Here is a 20,447-nt window from a genome sequence, read left to right as displayed (position 1 = left end):
CCCTCCAAAATTCCTATACTGAAGTCTTCACCCCTCATATTCAGAATGTGACTGTATTTGGAGCTAGGGTCTTTATAGAGGTAATTAAGTAAAAATGAAATCATTAGAGTGGGGCCTATTACAATATGACTTCTTATAAGAAGAGGAGATGAGGACACAGACACACACAAAGGGACGACCATGTGAGGGCACAGGGAGAAGATGGTCATCTACCAGCCAAGGAGAGAAGCCTCAGAAGGAATCAACCCTGCCTACCCTTGATCGTGGATGTCCAGCCTCCAGAAGTGTGAGACAATACATTTGTGCTGTTTAAACCACCCAGTCCGTGGGACTTTGTCATGGCAGCCTGAGCAGACTAACACAGGTATACACTCAACACACTTGCATATATATGCTCAACACAAGGCATATCCATAGCAGCAGTATTTGTAAGCCCAAAGTGACCCGATGCCCATCAGAGTAGGAAGTAAGCCGTGGGAGCTCCACCCACTGTGATCCTCCACAGTGGTGAGACTGAACTACAACTACAAACGCGTGGACGAGGCTCTCAAACGTGAGGTTGTGGGAGAGAAGCCAGACGTGTGGGAGCACCCACTGTGCGGCTATGTAAAATACAAAAACGGCCAAAGCTAATCTCTGCTGCTAGATGTCAGGATAGCGGTTATCCTCGGGGCTTTTTTTCATAATGTGAAGATTTGGAGGAGAATTGGGGAGGGATTGCCTTCCTTTCTTTGTTATTGGACAATGATGGCCTTTGTACCACCAATGGTGTTCCAGCCCACCCGCTGGGACACACAGGTGAGGGCGGCAGGCAGCCTTTGCCTGGTGTTTGTGGGGAGGGGCAAGACCAGACCCGCCTGGTGCATGGAACCACTGGTCGCTGGGTGGGGGATGAAGGGGAGCCCACATGGAGTCAGAGAGACTTGGGACAGGGCTGGTGCTGTCATCCAGGTTGATAAACGGCAGAGTTGAAGGCAGGACTCCAACCCCGGTCCTCTCACTCTGCACTGCAGCGTGCCCCCCACTGAAGACCCTGGTGCAGTAGGGACAGCCCTAGCCCTGCCAGGCCCTGTGGGCCTTGGTCTGAGTCTCTCCCCACCTCTGACTTGGGGAAGGCTCTTTTCTCCAGGACTTGCAAGAAGCTACTTGCCCAGCTCAAGTTCTGCTTGCCCAGTGGGGTCCTGAACATAAAGGGCAGAGGGATTCTTCTCCTTGGTTCTATAACGCAGGGGTTACACCAGCTCTGAGGGTCACAGAAACCCAAGAGGTCATTCTGTGGAATATTTGAAAGTACATCTGAGTTTTCGCAGGCTTTTGTTTAGAACTGCCAATAAGACCCTTTCAGTGATGTGGGGCAGTGCAAGGGTGTGTAGTTCTCACATACACACACGCACACACACACATGCACACACACAAAAGTGTGCACACACGCATGCGCATGCTTAACCACAGAAACTGTGCTGTGCATGCTTGTTTGGCCCAGAGTGTCCGCAGCTGGCCATTTTCTGAAGGCCACGGAGCCAAGGGGAACGGAGGGGCCTCCTGACTGCTGTTCTGAGGGACGGTTGTGCAATGCACTGCATGTTACCACAAGACGAGGCTCATAGCCCAGCAGTCACCAGACTTCACTTGTGGCTAGATCTGGGCACAGAATGGAGATGATGTCACTAGAGCTTCACATTATTTCATCCAATTAACTGAGAGTTAATTAGTATGTCCAAAGTGCTTTGAAGCCGTGGAGCGCTGTCTCTTCACAACCGGGGTGGAAGGGGCAAGCTAAAAGAGGAGCGCAAGAGCTGCCACACACTGGGTGGCTTCAAACAACATACCTTTCTTCTCTCCCAGTTCTAAAGGCCAGAAGTCTGAAATGAAGGTGCGGGCAGGGCTGTGCTCCTTCAGAAGCCTCCATGGGAGGATCCTTCCTGCCTCTTCCAAGTTTCTGGCAGCTCCAGGTGTTTTTTGGCTCATGGCCACATCACTCCAATCTCCGCCTCCATCTCCATGCGGCTGTCTTCTCTCAGGTGTCTGTGTCTCTACTTCCTCTACTCATAAGGGCACCAGCAGATTGCATTAGGGCCCACCTGAGTGACTCATCTTTAACTCGATTATATGTACAAGGACCCCATTTCTAAACTGGGTCACATTTCCAGGTGCAGTGGTTACAACTTCAACATATCTTTTTGGGGGACACAATGCAACCCACAACAGTGCCCATCTGATCTCCAGTTAGCCAATGAGTGATTCATTCCTGTGAGTTTCTCTCCTTCACTCCTTTCCTCAGCACAGGGTCCTGGGAGTGACTGAGAGGGCCAAAGGCTTCTAGAAGGAGCTGGAAAGAAGACTCTGGGAGGAGATTGTGGATTGCAGTAGCTCTTCTTTCATGAATGGACTTCTTGGACAAATTTCAGCCCTCCCTGAGTCTTGCCCCCCTTATCTGAGTGAGCAATGAGGGGGCTGGCTTAGGTGCCCTCACTCAGTTCCAAACAATGGAGAAGGAAGGTCAGGCTGAGGGAGTGCTGGAGTCTGGCCTCAGAAGGCTGCTGGGCAGGGCCTGACTGTTCCCAGGCAATCCCAGGCCAACATGGACCCAGGGAACTTGCGTCCTGGAGGATTCCTTCAGCCCTGGGTCATTACTGTTTTCTCATTATTGCTGGGTTCTCATGCCAGTGGCCTACCACAGCGGAGGCCTCCTCTGGCTAGCCCCTAATGCAGTTTCTGCCTTTCCTTCAGTTCCATTCAACTCAACTCTGTGGAGTTCAGTTCCTTCAGTTCTATTCAACTCTGTGGAGCACGCATGCTGCGATGGGAAGAGGCAGGCTCCAGGGTGCCAATGCCTGTGCTGGTACTATAGGGGTCACAGGGAGGTCCAGAGCATTCCCTGCCTTGGAGGACTCCTTAGTCTGGAGGGAGGCAGGTACAAAAGCCAGGAATCTTGGGCTAGTGTAATCGGTGGAGGGAGCCCTGGGCAGGCACAGTGGGAGCCTGGGGAGGGCAGAGCAGGAGCTTCCCTTGGCCTGGCTGCCAGCCCAGTAGAGACTTGTAGGACTCAGCCAGGCAAAGAAGGCAGTAGGTATTCCAGGGAGAGACCCCTACACACTTCCATTAGCAATGGGCCTCCCAGTCCAGTGGGAGTCCCTCTAAAGCTCCTGAGCAAAATGCTCGTGGAGCTCCTAGCCCAGAGAGGCTGTAGATGTTAAAGGTTATCTCAGGCCCCTCCACGCTGAAAGCATTCTCTCAGCACCCAGTGGTCTGAGCCAGAACTGGCTTTGGAGAAGGGAGCAATTAGACAATCATGTTAAGAGGACAGGGATCTTGGGAGCCCTTCATTTTGCAGTGGCACAGGGCGCCCTCCCCTGAACAGCCTGCGGTGCCTTGGTTCCTTGGGTCTGGTCCCTGCCTCTCTTGCAGGGCCAAGTCTCTGCAGGCTTGGTCTGGGAGCCACCTGGGCCCATGCTGGGAGCACCTTTGGTTGGCTATGGCTAGATAATCTTTGGTTAGGAGGTATTAGCTCAGCCTCTGAGCTTCACTCCTCAAACGCTAATCCCAGCCCCAGACAGGGCACAAAGAAGCATGTCCAAATCCTGGTCCCTCCCCTACAGGGACCTGGGACCCAGTCCTGGGATCAGAGGCCCCAGTCCTGGGCTTGGAGGCAGTGCTGGGACAAACACCGGCTCACCTGGGCTACTGGATTCTCAGGTCTTTCTGAACCCGCCCTGCAGATCCACCCACGTTTCTCAGCATCTCCTATTAGTGACCTCTGTACAGGTTTAGCAATCATCAGTTGGTGCCAAACTAGCCCAGTGAATGATGTGAATAGTGTTTGGCAGACAGAGCTGCAGGGATTCAGCATGGTTTGCTGGAAGCCCTTGTCCTGTACAAGGTAGGTTGGAGCGTTGGGTAGGCAGCCCTTGGGCACTTTACCCAGGGGCTTGGCTTTCCCAGCCAGCTCAGCAGGGGCTTCCCCACCCTGGATTCATGGCTGTTGAGTCTGTCAGAACTTGCCTGTACTTTAGCCCCCCTTCCAGCTGGAGGCCTGACTTATACCTGAGCCCAGTACCTTCCATGCCTCAGCAGCCTGCTCAGCACTCTCTTCTGCCTGCATCTGCCCATAGCAGCCAGGCTTCAGATGCAACTCTACCTGGCTACCACCTAAGCTAGTCACCTCACTACCTTGCACTTGGGTTCAGATAGAACCTCATGCTGGTTTTGCCAGGTAAATCTTAGAGGACAAGACACTCCTGCCCCGCTGACCACCAGCCCAGTGGGGTCCCTTTAGAGATCTCATGTACCTCATTGTCCACTGTGGTAGGTTGAACAATGGCCCCCAAAGAAGTCTGTGTCTTGAGGGGAAGGTGATGTGATGAGGGAAGCAGAGGTTGGAGTGATGGACTCTGAAGGTAGAGGAAGGGGCCATAAGCCAAGGCTTACAGATGGCCACTTGAAGCTGAAAAAGGCAAGAGAATGGGTTTTCCTCTCAGAGCAACCAGCTCTGCTGACACTTTGACTTTATCTCAGTGAAACCGATGTTGGACTTCTGCCCTCCACAACTGTAAGAGAATAAATTTGCATTGTTTTAAGACACTAAGTTTGTGGTAATTTGTTACAGCAGCCACAGAGAACTCATACATCTAGTGTTCCCATTCAGTGCATGCGCAAGGGGCCCAGGCCACTCAGGATTACCCTGGGAGAGTGGAAGGCTATTGGGGAAAAAAACACTGGGCTAGAGGGCTGCCAGCCTGCGGTTGAGACCCAGCTCTGCCCCAACCAGCTGTGTGTCTTGAGAAACACCTCCCCACTCAGGACTTTGAGCTTCCCTGTACAAAGTGGGGATCATAATAAACAGCTTTGTTGTGAGGATCAAAGGAGAGAACACCAGTCCATGTGTCTGTCCATCCATTTATTTGGGAATATGCTGGCTGAGGAGGTGCTAAACAAAGGCCAACATTCTGCCCTCTTCCCCAGAACCCTGCTTCTGCCATCTTGCCTGGCATTCATCTGTAGCCTTTTCTCCAATCCCCTCCTACCAAAACCACTCAACAAACCCAGAGTATCCATAGCGTGACTAGCATTGTCTGGGTCAGGAGCTGGAGGGGTCCCCAAAGTCTAAGAAAATCTGGCCTTGAGAAGGCCACAATCAAAGAAGACTGTGGAGGGGAAGATGAAGGAAGGATACGAGTTTCATAAACAGGACGTGAAATCTGCTTTGGGCACAAGTGTACCACCAACTGGGATGGCGCTCTCTGCTTCATGCTGAAGCATCTCTCTGAATGCCTAGCCCGGTTATAATGAACAGTGATTCTTTCATTAATGACTACCTCTCCCTCCCTTGCTGGACCATGAGCTTCATGAGGGCTCTTGTCTAGATTGTTCACCACAGTGCCCCCGCCCCTAGCACAAGGCCAGTTACACAGGAGGAGCTCAGTAAGACAAAGGGAAGGCTCTAATTTAGGTCCACCATCATTTGGAATCTTCTATGATCAATGGAGACACCATCTAGGCATGCTGGTGTTGGAAGGTTCTAGTGTCTCCCAACATGCCTCTTTTCTTTCTCTCCATTCCTAACTGTCTATTTGTGCTCTTTGAGCCCTTCATGGTGGAGAGCCTTGGATCAGAGCCTGGGTCCCTTCCTCCCCACATGGGTACCTTTGCTGTGTTAGGCTGCCTGATCTAGATGGGGAACATGGAGTGCACTGGCCTGGGGGATCAGGAGTCTGTGGTCTAGCCCTGGCTCTGCTAACTGCAGGAGTGCCCTTGGCCACGGCTTCTTCTCTCTGGGGCTCCCACAGCTGGTCAATGTAGGTGTTGGTGGCTTTTGCCTCTAAACGCCCTTCCAATAAGGTTACACTTACTGGGCACCTTCCTAGGAACAGGCACTGCACAGGACTTCAGGGACAGAGAAATGAATCAAAAGCTCCTGGCCCTTGAGAAGTGCAGTAGCTCATAGGAGAACGGGGCAGCTAAGCCGATGATTACCATATGGTTGAGGAAGTGCTTTGATGGCGATGTGGGCCAAGCTTTGTAGGAAGCCAGAAGAGAGAGACTTTCATGGGGGGAAGCTGCAAAGAAGAAACAATGTCGGACGTGAAGTTTGAAAGAAGAGGAGGCAGAGGACCGGCTCCCTGGCCTAGTGGTTAAGTTTGGCATGCTCTGCTTTGGCAGTGTGGGCTTGGTTCCTGGGTGCAGACCTACACCACTTATTGGCATCTATGCCGTGGTGGTGTCCCACATACAAAATAGTGGAAGATTGGCACAGGTGTTAGTTCAGGGACAATCTTCTTCAAGCAAAAAAGAGGAAGATTGGCAACAGATGTTAGCTCAGGGTGACTCTTCCTCAGAAAATAGATAATAAATAAATAAATAATAAACAAATAAATAAAAAATATAAAAAAAAAGAAGAGAGAAGCGGAGGCTGTGGGCCCAGCAGGACCAGATATGCCGAGGCAAGCTGTACAGAGGAGAATGCAGCTGAGGAGTCGCGAGGAGCTTGTAAGCTAGCTTGTTGGGGTTGGGTGGAAAGGCAAGGCAAGGCAAGTCGCATTGAGAGGTATTTCAGTTCAGCCGAAGGGCGAACTTTCTACCAGCAAGGGCTGTCTCACACAGCAAGGAGAGAAGAAGCCTAGAGCTCCTTGTCAGTGGATAGAAATGCACATCAGAGCTTGCAGGGCTGTGGCCAAAGGCCTCAACCCTTCCTGTCCTGTCTGCCAAGCCAGCCTGGAACATGGGTTCCAGTCCTTCCCTGTTTTGGAGTCATGAACTCCACAGATGGAACAGGTGGCCACAGGTACCTCCTGGTCCAGGAACACCCACAGACGGGGATGCTGATGAGGCCTAGGAGCTCCTCTCTGGCATCTGCTCCCTCAGCTTGTCTCTCCTGTCTCCTCCCTCCAAAGTGGGCTTCCCCACAGTTGTTGGCCCCCACCTCGCTGGTTCAAATTTTGGACCACAGACATCTTTGAAAGCTGATGACAGCTACGTGCCCTCTCCTGCCAAAAGACATACTCACAGATGCCCCAAAGGCTGCGTCCAGTTTATGGGGTTCAAAAACCTCCCAAACCCACACAAAAATGCCCGGCCTGGAAGCTCTGTCCCCCACTTGTTGGGCTGTTTCCTTTTTTTGCTGCTGTTACTCTAGGATTCCAGGCCAGCCAGTTGGTTACCTGGCTTTCTTGAGCACCCACTCTGTGCTGTGAGGACACTGGTTGGTTCTGTCTTTGAAGAGCTCCTGGCCTGGTGGCCGTGAAAGCACAAGAAGGATTATGCTAAATGAGGCAAAGATTGAGAGCCACAGGCTGGGAGCTCAGAGAAAAGAGATGATTTCCAGTTGGGTTAGGGTAGGCTTTTTGGTGGAAAGGGAGCTGGCCATTCTGGACCTGGGGACACATGGGAGAGAGGACATTGCAGGCAGCTAGAACAACCTGAGCGAGGGGATGGATGACAGGGAATGAGCAGTTTGGCTGGAGCACGGCAGGTGTGAAGCCCAGTGGAAGCAGCCGGAAAGGGGCTGGGCACAGGCCATGATGGATTGGCTGCAGAATGTGTTCAGGAGAAAATTGGGACCCACTGACGTGTTTTTGGCAGAGGAGAGGCAGGATCCAGGCCTGTTTTAGGAAGGATACCCTGAATGTGCGTAGAGGCTGGATCGGAGGAGGCAAACAGATCAGCCTGGCTGTCCCAGGACACCTGACGCAGGTGCAGACGGGGCCAGGGGCTGAACTAGGTCAGCACCAATGGGGAGGAAAGAGGGCCTGAAATGAGAGCTCTCCCCAGTGAACATGCTGAACTGTCCCCAAGCTGGAGAGAACTGCCTTCTCTTCGGCCAGATTCTACAGACCGATGTGCCACAGGGGAGAGGTGCAGGCCTGGGGTGGTTCTCAAGGAGGCATTTTCGGGAGGTGTGCTGCAAGGCTGTGAGGAACGAGTTGGGGTGGCCCAGGGATTTGGGCCTGTGAACAGGGCAAGTTCAGTCTTGCAGTGGCCGAGGTGAGGTTCCAGTTGGGCTCAGTGATCTGGTGGGAGGCCACTTCAGTGATTCAGAACCATCAGTGGGGCTTGTGAACAGAGTGCCGGGTCCACGCCTAGTCAAGTCCCAGTTCAGTAGGTCTGGAGGGCAGGCCAATAGTTTCTAACAAGTTCTCAGTGGGGTGCCATAGGTGTGGGTCAGGAATGCAGGACAGAGGAAGGAGCAGTGGCAAAGGCCCTTGCTGGGCAGGTGGGGAGGGTGGCCCTTTGCCCCCTGGGGCTCAAGGTCTGTCTAGAGAGCTCCCCAAGCCACCTAATTAACTTTCACCTTTCTGACATGAGCTGACACTGCTTCCTTGGGAAACCTTCTGTGGCTGTTGTGCCCCCTTTCCACCTGGGCCAGGTTCACTCACAGCCTGCTCTCCCTCCCATAGCATCCCACACTTTTCCTTTCTGGAACTTGTCCGTTTCTAATCATGTACTGATTTGCATGGCCCTACTAGAAATGTCAGCTCCAGGCCGTGCCCAACAAATGTGTAAAATGAACAGCTGAACAAAATGGGTGAGCAGAGAAGACATTCCCTGAGAAAGTAGAAGCTAGGAAGGAATTGGACAGGCTGGAGTTACACAAGAGACATCTTTTGTTGAGGCAGCTGCTAGCATTTTCCCAGGAAAGCTGGGAGGCCGAAGCCCAGGGCATTAGTCCTTGGTGCTCCTCAGCAACGTCTGCCAGCCTCCCTTTTCCAGGCCTGAGACCCTCCTCCCAGCAGCTCTGAAAACTTTCCCTCCACGCCGGCCTCCTCCCTCTCTCACCCCTCACAGGAAACGAGAACTGACTCCTGTCCAGGCGCTTCCACTTAAGACTTAATTTCTATTGCCGTGGCTGCCTCATTGCTTGGACTCTGGTTACTTCGTATCTGCTCTCAGGTTCTACGTAGGGTGGCCAGGATGTTTCTTGATTTTTGCCCTCCATTGCTTAAACGGTCAATGGTTTCCCATGCCTACAGGATAAAGTTCAGCCCCCTTGGCTTGGCATCCAGGGGGCATCTTGACCTGCCTACCTCTTCAGGCCAACTGACCTCCCACTGCTGCATGCCCCCCCCACCCCAAGCCAGGCTGGTCACCTCTGTCCTTCACTGAGTCTGAGAAGACAATACACTGCTAATGAAACTATGACAAGCCACTGACTGTGAACCTGACCTTTTAGCCTGAAATGCCACCTAGGGGTCTGCCCCTACTATCCATCCTTCGAGGTCCAACTCAGTGCTATCACCTGCTCCAGGGAGGCCTTTCTGACAGTCTTGGCTGGAAGCCATGTCTCCTTCCTCTGAACTTATACCACCTTGTCTCCAGTGGTGTATCATTTCCTGCCTGGTATTATAGGGGCTTTTGAACTATCTTAACTGCCCTATTCTAAGTGCCTCGGGGGCAAAGACCGTGTTTTATTTGTTTGTGCCCTCTGCCCCATCAGCTTAGCGCTGTCTCCTCTGGTGGGGGTGATGCTGCACGCACAATATCTTCACTTTATTCCAGTCTCCCCAGCAGCCTCCCCACCCTTGGACAAAGGCAGAGGAGAAAACAGAAGTCTTTACAATTACATTTCAATTCGTGTGAGAAGAAATCAGGTTCCGTAGAAAGAACATCACCAGAAGAGGCAGATCGCTGAATCATTATATGTGCTATGCCTTTCAGAAATTGGCCTGAAGGGTCTATGAGCAGGAGCTACAGGGAGGTAGCCCATCTCGGGGAGTTTCTACCCGAACTCCAAGCAGATAGAGGCTCTCTTCTCCCTGACCTTTTCAATGGCTTACTGTGAACCAGTGCGACATCCCGTGTTAGGAGGAACTAAAGAGCTGAAATAGCATGCCACTGGGGCAGACCACCACCTTACCACAAAAAAGGACAACGGGACTCCGTTGATAAAGAGAAATGTGTCCATGAAACAATGTTTTATGAACAAACAATGCAGGGAAGTACGCAGCTGTACCTGACAGAGAACTTGCAAGCATGTAAGGAGGTGCAGTCCTTTCCCCCTGGGGACTCCGCAGGGAGGGCTACAGCTATTTAAGCTTTTTGAGTTTTTGCTCTAAACTCTATTTGAAATGTACATTTGAAGTCTCACCATGTGTTTATAACTTCTACTTTTCTTCAAGGCTAGTTGTGATGGTTCCCATGGAAATAAATCTAGTTCCCCATCCTCAATTAGCAAATGGGTTGTGTCTTCCCTATAGCTTCCTTGATTATGTACAAGGACACGGGAATGATAAGGAACCTAGGAGAGAGGGGAGTGCATGGGGGGGGGATGGAGAGGGAGAGAGAATGCAAAACAGTAGCCTGTGAAACTTCGTGCTTTAAGAAATCCAAATCCAGTCCTCTGAAGGAAGAAATGTCTACTGTTTTTGTCACACTTGCGGTCACGGAAGGGTTGGGTGTGTTCTCATCTAACTGGCAGGAGACCTAAGCTCAAAAAAACTCATTTGGGGGTTAGTTTATTGGCCCACAGGGGAGAGAGTTAGCAGCGGGGGAATGCATTGAGAGGGCCCAGTCTCCAGGTGCCTCACTCGACCTTCCGCAGGTGGTGAAAACTCTGCACAGTCCTTTCCACAGCCTCATCCATGGTGACCAGGGGCCGGTAGCCCATGAGCTTTTTGGCTCTCTCGCAGCTGTAGTAGTGGAATGTGCCGGCCAGTGCGACCCGCATCGGTGTGAAAGTGGGCTGGAGCTGGATGAGAGGACTGATTACTGTCACCAAGAGGGACAGCAGGACGGCCAGGTAGTAGGCCACCCAGTAGGGGATGTGGTACTTGGGGGCCTCGTAATTGAGGCCTGTCAGGATGCGGGACAGGAACGTCCAGAAAGGGATGGGTTCATCATTGGTGATGTGAAATGCCTGGAGAGAGAACAAGAAGTTAGAAACTGCTCCCCAGCTGGAGGGGTGAGCAGGCTGTGCTTGGAATGCAGAGCTCAGCCGCAAGCTGCTGGCTCAGCCCAGGACCAGTATTTTGGGACACCAGTGGCCACTCCCTGCCTGCCCACCCCAGTTGCTGTGCAGGGCTGCTCGAAAGTGAGGTGGATAGTAAGCCTAGGTAGATTGCAGCATTTCACATGGTCCTCAAATCCATCAATGTCAGCTGGCGGCAGAGCCACCTTTTTTTTTTTTTTTGTGAGGAAGATTGTTGCTAAGCTAACATCTGTGCCCATCTTTCTCTATTTTGCATGTGGGACGCTGCCTCAGCATGGCTTGATGAGCAGTGTATAGGTCTGCACCTGGGATCCGAAACTGCAAACCCGGGGCCACTGAAGCAGAGCATGTGGACTTAACCACTACATCACCGGGCCGGCCCCTAGAGCCACTTTTTCGATGTGCAGCTATGGGCAGCTTTAAGGTCTAGAGAGGGAAGGTGAGGACAGTTTCATCTATGGGCCAGGATTCTCAGTGAAGGTTAGACTGCACTTGGGAAGGCATGTTTGTTAATTTAACTTAATAATTGTGTTAATCATGGTAAAACTTATCTTCTTATCCTCAGATGCAACAAACAGGTCATATTACATTTCTCAAATGTGCTGTGACATACCCACCCTCCCCCCACCACCCTAAGAGTTACAGGAGTGGGAAAATGGCAGGGGTCCAAGAGAAAAAAATGAGGCCCAAATTGGGGGATTCCAAAGGTAGGAGTGAGAAGCAGGGAAAACGGGGGCCCTAGGAGCAGAAGGAAAGGGCAAGGGAGCCCGAGGGTGCTCTCTTTTCTCTGCATCAAAGCTGACCACCTCCCACATGCCCACTCAGCCCACCAGGTGCCAAACACCAGGAGATTCAGATACATCCATCCCTCTGGGTGGTGAGAGGTGTGAGCATGGGTAGGTGATGAGGGAGAAAATGGAGACTTCTGGAATGACTGGGAGAACAGGTGAGTAGCAGGCACCCCGGCCAACATACATGGGACCCTGCCAGGAGTAGCCACGGCCACAGTGGGTAGCCAGGTCACGTGACATGGAGAACCGGGTCCTGAATCTCTATTCAACCCCAGCTCATCGGCTCCGGAGTCAGGATGCCCCAAGCGATGTGGTGCTGTGATGACACCACACTCCCTACCAGAGAGGCTCAACATTGGCCCACTGGGACACTAAAGCAGGTCTGCCAGGATGCAGGACCATGGAGACAATTTGCCAGTGAATCCAATCACAGGGAGAAGAAATCCAGACGGGCAAAAGTGCAGGGGTAGGATGTGGCAAGCCAGCCACCGGTGAGCTGGGAGAGGCAGGCACCTTACCTTCCCACCCAAGGTCGTGTCTTGGGAGAGGTGCTCTGCAGCCAGGATGTGTCCGTGGACCACGTTCTCCACGAAGGTGAAGTCCACCAAGTTCTTGCCGTTTCTGCGGGCGTACAGGGAATGGTTCCATCATGCTGGGAGCACTCAGCTGCATGCCCAGTGGGACCCCAATACATGGAACCAGGGCTGCTCCCTAGTCTCAGCATTCAATAGGCTGCTACCTGGAGAATGGCTGCTATCTGCCTTGGCAACGCCAGTCCCTGGCGCACCTGGACATCTGTGACAGTTAAAGATGTACAGGGGGCCAGGGTTCCTGGGGCCCTCAGGGGCAGTGGGATAGGTAAGAGCCAACCAATGAATCTGAAAGCCTGGTGCCCTGCCTGCCCTACCCCAGCGTGGCCAACACTGGTGCTGTCTGCTCTGGGCTCTAATCTGGGTAGCAGCTCTTCAGCTCCTTCCAGGATACCCTTGAGTTCATGCCTTGCTCTGGCCTCACACTTTCCTATCATCTCTTTCTAATCCCTCAGAGCAATAAGGCAGAGCAGCAAGGAGGCCAAGCAAGAGGCAAGGAGGCCAGGCGGCAAGGTACAAAGATAAGCGGGGGAAACACAGGGAGAAAGAAGGAAGGAAGGAAGGAAGAGAAGGCGTACTGGGGAGATGGCTACACTCTGTCACCACCTGCAGAGGTACCTCCACCTGCACTTTCCTCGAGGATTGTTATTAGTACCTCCACCTGCCTTCCTAGATGCAAGGAAAGTCGAGGGCCTGGCCCTTGACCTGGGCCAGTCTTTCGCCTCTGAGCCTGTTTCCTCAATTTCCAAGCAGGGACACAAATATTTTCCCAGCCTACCTAAGAGGGTGTACTGGGTTGATTAAGGTCCTCCCAAAATTCATGGCCCCTGGAACCTGTGAATATGACCTTATTTGGAAATAGGGTCTTTACACATGTAATCAAGTTAAGATGAGGTTGTACTGGAGTAGGGTTAGTCCTAAATCCAATGGGTGGTGTCCTTATAAGAAGAGGGAAATTTGGACACAGACAAATAGGGAGAAGGCCATGTGAAGATGGAGACAGAGATGGAGTGATGAATCTACAAGCCAAGGAACGCCAAGGACTGCAGCCACCACCTGAGCCAGGAGAAAGGCCTGGGACAGCTGTTCCCTCAGAGTCTCCAGAAGGAGCCAACCCTGGCCTGGGACAGCTGTTCCCTCAGAGTCTCCAGAAGGAACCAACCTTGCCCATACCTTGATCTTGGACTTCTGGCCTCCAGCACTAGAAGAGAATCCATTTCCGTTGTTTTCAGCCCCCCAGTTTGTGGACTATAGAGGGCAGTGAAGAAGCCCACATAAGAAAAGCACGGACAAAGTGCTCTCTGAACGTGACTGATGCCTGCTGCAGCAGGTTCAGGGAGGCACGGAGAAGAGCAACCGACCTACCCAATCACAAACTTCATCTTGCCCTTCTGGGCTGCTTCGATGAGGATGGGGACCAGCTGGGGGTCCCTTGGGCCGAAAATGCCATGAGGGCGGATGGCTGTGGTTAAGAAATTCCTCTCTGGATCATTGGCGCCCAGGACGGCCTGTAGGAGAGAAGGAGTGTGTCCACTGCAGACGGCGCAGCACCCGGGGAGCAGCACCTCTCACAGGGGACATGGACGTCGCCTGCTGCCTTGGGCTGAAGACCATCGGTGACCAGTATGATTCTGGGCTACTTCTCTATGCCATTCCCCAGCACTAACCTCAACATGTGCAAACGCAGGAGAGACAGCTGGGTCAAACCAGCACAATCAAACAGAAAAGCCTGGGTCTGGGTTCAAAGACTAAAATGCACAAGAGCAGCCAGGGGAACGTGAGCCTTGGCAGCAGTCTGTGGAAAAGATCTGCGGGTTCCGGCTAATGAGTTAGCTGTGAGCTTCCAGTGAGGCTGCCGCCAGCAAAGGGGCTCCTCATTAAAGCTCCATGTGTCGAGTGTGCTTTTCCACCATTCCTGGGGTGTTCAGGTCAGTTCTGAGTACCACCTCCTACGAAGGGATTCTGATGGATCCAAGTGGGCTAGGAAGAAGGGACTGAGAAGGTGAAGGGTCTGGGAGAAGCAGGGCAGAGACTGGGGAGCTAAAGAGATGAGCCAATACAGGGGAAGTCCTCAGAGCAGCGCCTAGTAGCTAGTAAGTGCTCAAGAAGGGGCAGCCACTATTCCCGTTATCCACTGTCAGGAAGAGAGGAAAGATGGGTTCTGTGTGGCTTAATGGACGAACCAGAACTTATGGGCTTAAAGTACAGAGAAACAGGTTTTGCCTCAAAAGCAACAAAACTTTCTGAAGAATTTGTTATGTCATTGGCAAAAATAGGGAACATGACAGTACCTCCCCTGATGGGGCTGTGTGCCCATTAAACGAGATGGCCCACGTCAACTGTTTCAGTAAGTGTACGCTTGATAAGCATAGTTATTCTGTCACCTCACCTAGGATTTCTACTCTATGGTGGCACAATTCTTTAAATGTTTTGGTCCCACTGAATTTAAGCTACTTGTTGATTGAGTTTATAATGATGGGAGCAACCCAACAATGGAGAAGCAGTCTCGCAAGAGATTCCCAGAGCTGCCCCTCCTCTTCCTGCCAGGTCTCTGGTCCCCATGGCAATGGAGGAAATGACTAGATAAGCCTTCAAATGCCCTCTGACAAGGCTCATCTCTGTTACTAAAGAGAAGAGAGTTGAAAGAGTCCTAGATCAACACCACATTCCATTCATTATCAGTCAGGTCTGAAAGGCAACAGTGAGCTAATGTGCACCAACCGCGGCTGACAGGAGGTCCCAGGAGGGTCACGGCTGGAGGCGTTCACAGGCTTTGCTTACTTCCAGTTGAGCACTCAAAAGTCAATGCAGGCAAGACACCGACGGCCTGAGCCAAGGCTGCCACTTGGAGCTCCTGAGCCCAGAGGGTGCGAGTCCCAGGAGCCTTGGATGAGAGTGCACAGGGCCCAGCGGAAGCTTCAGTGCTCCCTGGGTCAAGTCTAAGATGGTGGCAGCTCTGTGAGGCTCTCTGCACTCCAAGGAGCAGAATGGCAGAGAGAGGATTGGCGCTTGCAAAGGCCAGGCCTCCACCCCCTGGACTGGGAGGCCCTCATGTCTCCCTGCAGACGAGCTCTTCTGGGACCTTCTGAGCTGGAGTAATAGCAAACACCTGGGAGGTAGCTGGCTCTCAGGCAGTGCAGGGGATTCAGGTCAATTTGGTGCTAAGCTCTGGTTTAATGTATGCTGGCTGCAAAAGGAAACCTCAGTGGGTGTGACATGCTGCAAACACCTACAGCAGGAAACTCACAGCTACCCAGCTAAAGCAAGCTGGCTGTGGCCGATGAGCATCCATGGCCTCCAGGTGAGGATGTCCCCTGGATAATATTCTCTCTGTATGGTAGACCTGGAGCTAGCTGCTGGCAGGAGCCCTGCAGTCTGAAGGCTTGGTGCCCGTTAACCCAGACTGCTGCTAAAACCAGGTGCTCCCTGGCAAAGCCGGTTTGCCAAGTGGAAAAGTACTCTTCCTTAAAACAAAGCAATATCCTTCTATTGTTTAATTTAAAAAAAAGGGAGGGGGACAAGAGTGCCACTAGGAAGGAGTTTTCAAATGAAAACACACTCGTGTGTTAAGCCCAAGTTCTGCCTGCACGCTTTGGACCATCATAAATTGCCTGGATTTCTGATTTCTATAGCACCTGAGTAAGCTTGTATGGTGCAGAGGTTGAGCGCAGGCCCTGGAGCTAAACTGCCCGGGTTTAGCCACCTACTAGCTGCACAACCTCAGGAAGGTACATTAAGCTATTTTTTTATTATTTTTAAAATTGAATTTCATCCACAAATTTTACTTCCCAAGTTAGCTACCTAGGCCTCAGAATACTAACTTCATATGTTCTTAAGACTCTAAACCCTTCAGATGTTCACAGAACTCGCTTGTCACTCACTCCACCAATTATCAGGTACGCACTCTCTCCTGTAAGATCTTCGTCTCCGTGTAGTAGTCAATGGGGTTCACGGCATAAGGGAGGTCTTCGGTTCCATTCTTGATGTCGACGCCCTCAAAGATGACACTGGCACTGCTGGTTAAAATGAGTTTCTGGCAGAGGAGAAAGGAAGATTAAAAAAAAAAAACGAGTCAGGAATCATCACTATTTAAACACTCTGATGGCCACCTAAGAAAGAAAATCAAACAGCACCTGTTCATGACCCTCATATGCAAGGCATCACACAAGTTATTTATTGCAATGCCTTCACTTTTCAGGCCTTTCTAGAATAATCGAAAGACCACTATGTTTTGCAGCTACATGGATTTGAGACACACTATGGTATTGCATTCTAAAACAGTGGATTTCACATTTTTTTTCTCTTCCACACAGCTGAGGGATAGGACAGACTTCCATCCTCCATGATTACCTCACTATGGGAGTGACTCTCCATGTGGGAAGGAGAGCCCACAAACTTCGAGCGAGGGAGTCTGTCTGAAAAAGACCCCTGGTGATTCTGATACAAACCCTGGCATGTCAGCACATGTATGCATGCACACACCCACTGGAGAAATGCTACTTGAAAGGAAGATGCTCCCCAGCTTGCAGCCCTCTGGTTAAGGGCAGCTCATCCAACACTGAACATCAGTAGCTCCAATCATATCTTTATGATTGGACCGGAAGTCCAATCATAAACTTGCATGCAACATTGTACTGGAAGTCCTAGCCACGGTGGTAGGATAAGACAAACAACAAGGCATAATGATTTGGAAAGAAGAAACCAAACTACCACCATTCATAGATGTTGGAAACGTCTACATAGAAAACACCATGAACATACAGAAAATATTAGAGTTTAGCAAAGTTGCGAAGTACAGAATCAATATACAAAAATTAATTAATTAATATACAAAAATTAACTGTTCATCTGCATTAGCAATTGAAAATGTAATAGGAAAGATAGTATTTCAATAACCAAAAATGAGGTATATAGGAAAAAATTTAACAAAAGATGTGTAAAACCTTTATGAGATAAAGTATAAAACTCTATTGAAAAGCATTAAAGAGAGATAGAAATATTACATATTTATGGGTGGGAAGACTCAATATCAGAAAGATGTCAATTTTCTCCCAAATTACCTTTAAGTTTGATGCAATTACAATAACAATGCCAACAGGCTTTATCAAGGAACTTGATAGCTGATTCTAAAATGTTGATGGATGAGCAAAGGGCTAAGATTAGCCAGGCATTCGAATTCTGAAGAACATGGCTGGGGAGTGACTTGTCCTACCACATACTGAGAGTCATCCTGAGGCTTACTTAGTGGCACAGCACAGTGGCACGGGCACAGACAGAGACCAGCAGAGAGGGAAAGAGAGCCAGGAATAGACGCATGCAAGGCACCAGCACCTGAGACCTGCTGGCTGGGGTGCTGAACAGTGGGGAAAGAACGAATCACACAGTAAATGGTGCTGAACAACAAAAGATTCAATCTCTACCCCAGACTATATGCAAACACAAATTCCTGGTGGATTAAAGATTTAAATGTGGGAAGTAAAATTTTAAACCTTTGAGGAAAAAAAAAACCACATTAAACAATCTTGATCTCAGTGTTGGGAAATGTTCCCTAAATACAACACACAAAATGATTTCCAGCACTGTCACCCACTAAGCTATCCTGCCACTTCCATGAATGTAGTGGAGCTACATATATCAAGATGGATAAATCTCAAAAACATAATGCTGGGGACAAAAGCAAGTTGCAGGAAGATACATTCAATATGATATCATTTTTATACAATTTTATAATATGCATCCCAAGACCTTATACTGGCTGCACATGGGGCAAATAGAAATAAACCCACATTCAGAAGAGTGGTCCTTGTGGGTGGGGACGGGCAGCAACGGCAGCAAGGATGGGTGCACATGGGGCTTCAACTCTACCAGTGATACTGTTCTGTAAATGCTGTGATGAGAGTACTGAGACTAGATTATTCTTGAATCTTTTCTGGATGCCTGAGATATTCCATTTAAAAAACAGCAGCAGTGTAATTCACCAGCTCCATTTATACAAGCACAGTAGAGAGTAGGGAGTCTGGCATTTGGCACCAGAGGGTCTGATTCGAATCCCACCTCTTTCACTTACTAGCAAAGAGACATCACTTAGCCTTCAAAACCTGGTTTCTCACCTGTTAAATGATATTAGCAGCTCCTGGTTACCTAACGAGAGGCAAATCAGGTGACAAATGCAGGGTAAAGTGTCTTGCCATTTGCAAAGTATAAGGGGTCCTTACCAGGATAACTGATCTTTTCCAGGGCACGGAGCCCAGAAAAGCTCTTTCCTGGCCTGTTCTTGCTGGGCTGGCTGATGATGCTGGGGCGGGCTGACGGCACCAGGGACTGCTGGGACCTAAAGCCCCTGGCTCACTTTGCATGCATCACTGTGAGGGCGGGGTGCCTGGCTGACAGGGAGCTGTTTTGTCCAGTGGCTGGTGCCCCATAAAGGTGATCCTGAGAACCAGGATTTATAACAACACAGCAATTTATGACATTGTGGAAATTCGGATCCCCTCGGGTCTGAGTTATAACAGGTTTCTATTGGCTAAAAGTAAATACAGTTTGTTTTTCTTTGAAAATATAAGCAAGGTCAGGAAAATAGCATGGCGGTTCCTTAAAAGGCTAAACAGAATTACCATGTGATCCAGGAATTCCACTTCTGGGTATTTACCCAAAAGAATTAAAAGCAGAGACTGGAACAGATATTTGCACCCTCATGTTCACAGGGGCATGATTCACAGTCGCCAAAAGGCGGAAGCAACCCAAGTGCCCATCGACAGGTGAACGGATGAACAAAACGTGGTCCATCCACACAATGGAATGTTGTTCCGCCTTAAAAGGAAGGACATTCTGACCTGTGCTACAACCTGGATGGACCTTGGGGACATCATGCTATGTGAAATAAGCCAGACACAAAAGGACAGCTGCTGTATGATTCCATCTGTATGAGGTCCCTAGAGAAGTCAGATTCATAGAGACAGAAAGGAGGACGCGGGTGACAGTAGGTAGTGGTTCATGGGGACAGAGTTTCAGCTTGGGAAGATGGAAGGTTCTGGGGATGGATGGTGGGGATGGCTGCACAGCAATGTGAATGCACTTGATGCCCCTGAACTGTAATCTTAAAAATGGTTAAAAAGGTAAATTTGATGTTGTCTATATATTTTACCACAATTAAAAATTTAAGCAATATTTTACATTTTGTAGCTCTTTGAGGAAAGAGTAATACTAAGCCTTAGGGTCCTCAGATGGTCTATTCAGATGCAGTTGGAATATTACATCTCAAACTGGCCCAGCAGCTCCTAGGGCTTAATTTATAGGATCGTTGTAATACTTTAGGAAGCAAGCCTGGCTAGGCCCAGGAAGAGAGCAAGAACCCTGGCCCCCATACACTTAGAAAGGGCCATCACATGTTCCTGACAGCACTCACTCCAGCTTTCCCCTTACCTGAACCCCAGCCTCTTTACAAGTTTCAATGACATTCTTGGTGCCAATGTGATTCACTCTATAAAAGAGCTCCTTGTCGTTACTGGATGGTGAGGGTGATGCACAGTGGAAAACTGTGCTTACTCCTTTCAGAGCTGGGTACAGATCCTGGAAAAGCAAACGAAGACAAAAAGATCATTCCTGCTCTAGGCAAGGAAACAGCCTCCTCCCATTCCTCCTCTCCAATCCATAGGTGGAGCTGTCTTGCCCTTTTATAAGTCTACAATTAACACGGAAATACATTCTCATTGTAAAAGATTCAAACAATACAGAAGTACATGGGATAGAAACCATGTTGTCCCTTTAATCGCCTCCTTCCCGTTAACTGGTCCCTAATAAAAAAACTGGTTTGGGACATGAGAAGCCTGTGGGATCCAGAAAGAGGCAACACCTGTGCCTCTGTGCCCCACTTGGGGGGGCGGTGGTGGGGGAACAATTCAAGGCACCTGGGGATAAAACTCCTGGGGAAGAGGAGCTCACAGGTACAAATTATGAATCATATGAACAAGTCCCACACCATGAAAGACGGTGTAAATGGCCAATACACAGGAGTACTTCTGTCTGTGAAACGAGACGGAAAACAGCAACCTGAAAGGGACTGAAAATAGGGACGTTTAATTTACTGCTAAAGGAGCCAGGGCTCCTGAGAGCAATGACTTATTGCTGATCCGGGGTAGGAAAACG

The 20,447-nt window shown here is 50.2% G+C and overlaps 1 protein-coding gene across 22 annotated transcripts in view; it reads right to left on the bottom strand.

The window, feature by feature from the left end:
- Positions 1-9,879: 9,879 nt before the first annotated feature.
- NSDHL (NAD(P) dependent 3-beta-hydroxysteroid dehydrogenase NSDHL) overlaps positions 9,880-20,447 on the bottom strand; it is a 30,786-nt gene continuing 20,218 nt past the window's right edge. For all 22 annotated transcript variants that reach the window (XM_070604462.1, XM_070604476.1, XM_070604461.1 and 19 more), the window contains 5 exons: positions 19,725-19,871; positions 16,207-16,335; positions 13,668-13,810; positions 12,231-12,333; positions 9,880-10,849 (listed from right to left, as the gene is read on the bottom strand). In XM_070604462.1, coding sequence (XP_070460563.1) covers positions 10,517-10,849; positions 12,231-12,333; positions 13,668-13,810; positions 16,207-16,335; positions 19,725-19,871 — 855 coding nt within the window. In that variant the 3' untranslated portion in view covers positions 9,880-10,516. The remainder of the gene's footprint in view (positions 10,850-12,230; positions 12,334-13,667; positions 13,811-16,206; positions 16,336-19,724; positions 19,872-20,447) is intronic.

The sequence above is a fragment of the Equus przewalskii genome, chromosome X (assembly GCF_037783145.1).
Source record: "Equus przewalskii isolate Varuska chromosome X, EquPr2, whole genome shotgun sequence".
Lineage (NCBI taxonomy): Eukaryota > Metazoa > Chordata > Mammalia > Perissodactyla > Equidae > Equus > Equus przewalskii.
This window is presented reverse-complemented; position numbering and strand designations above follow the sequence as displayed.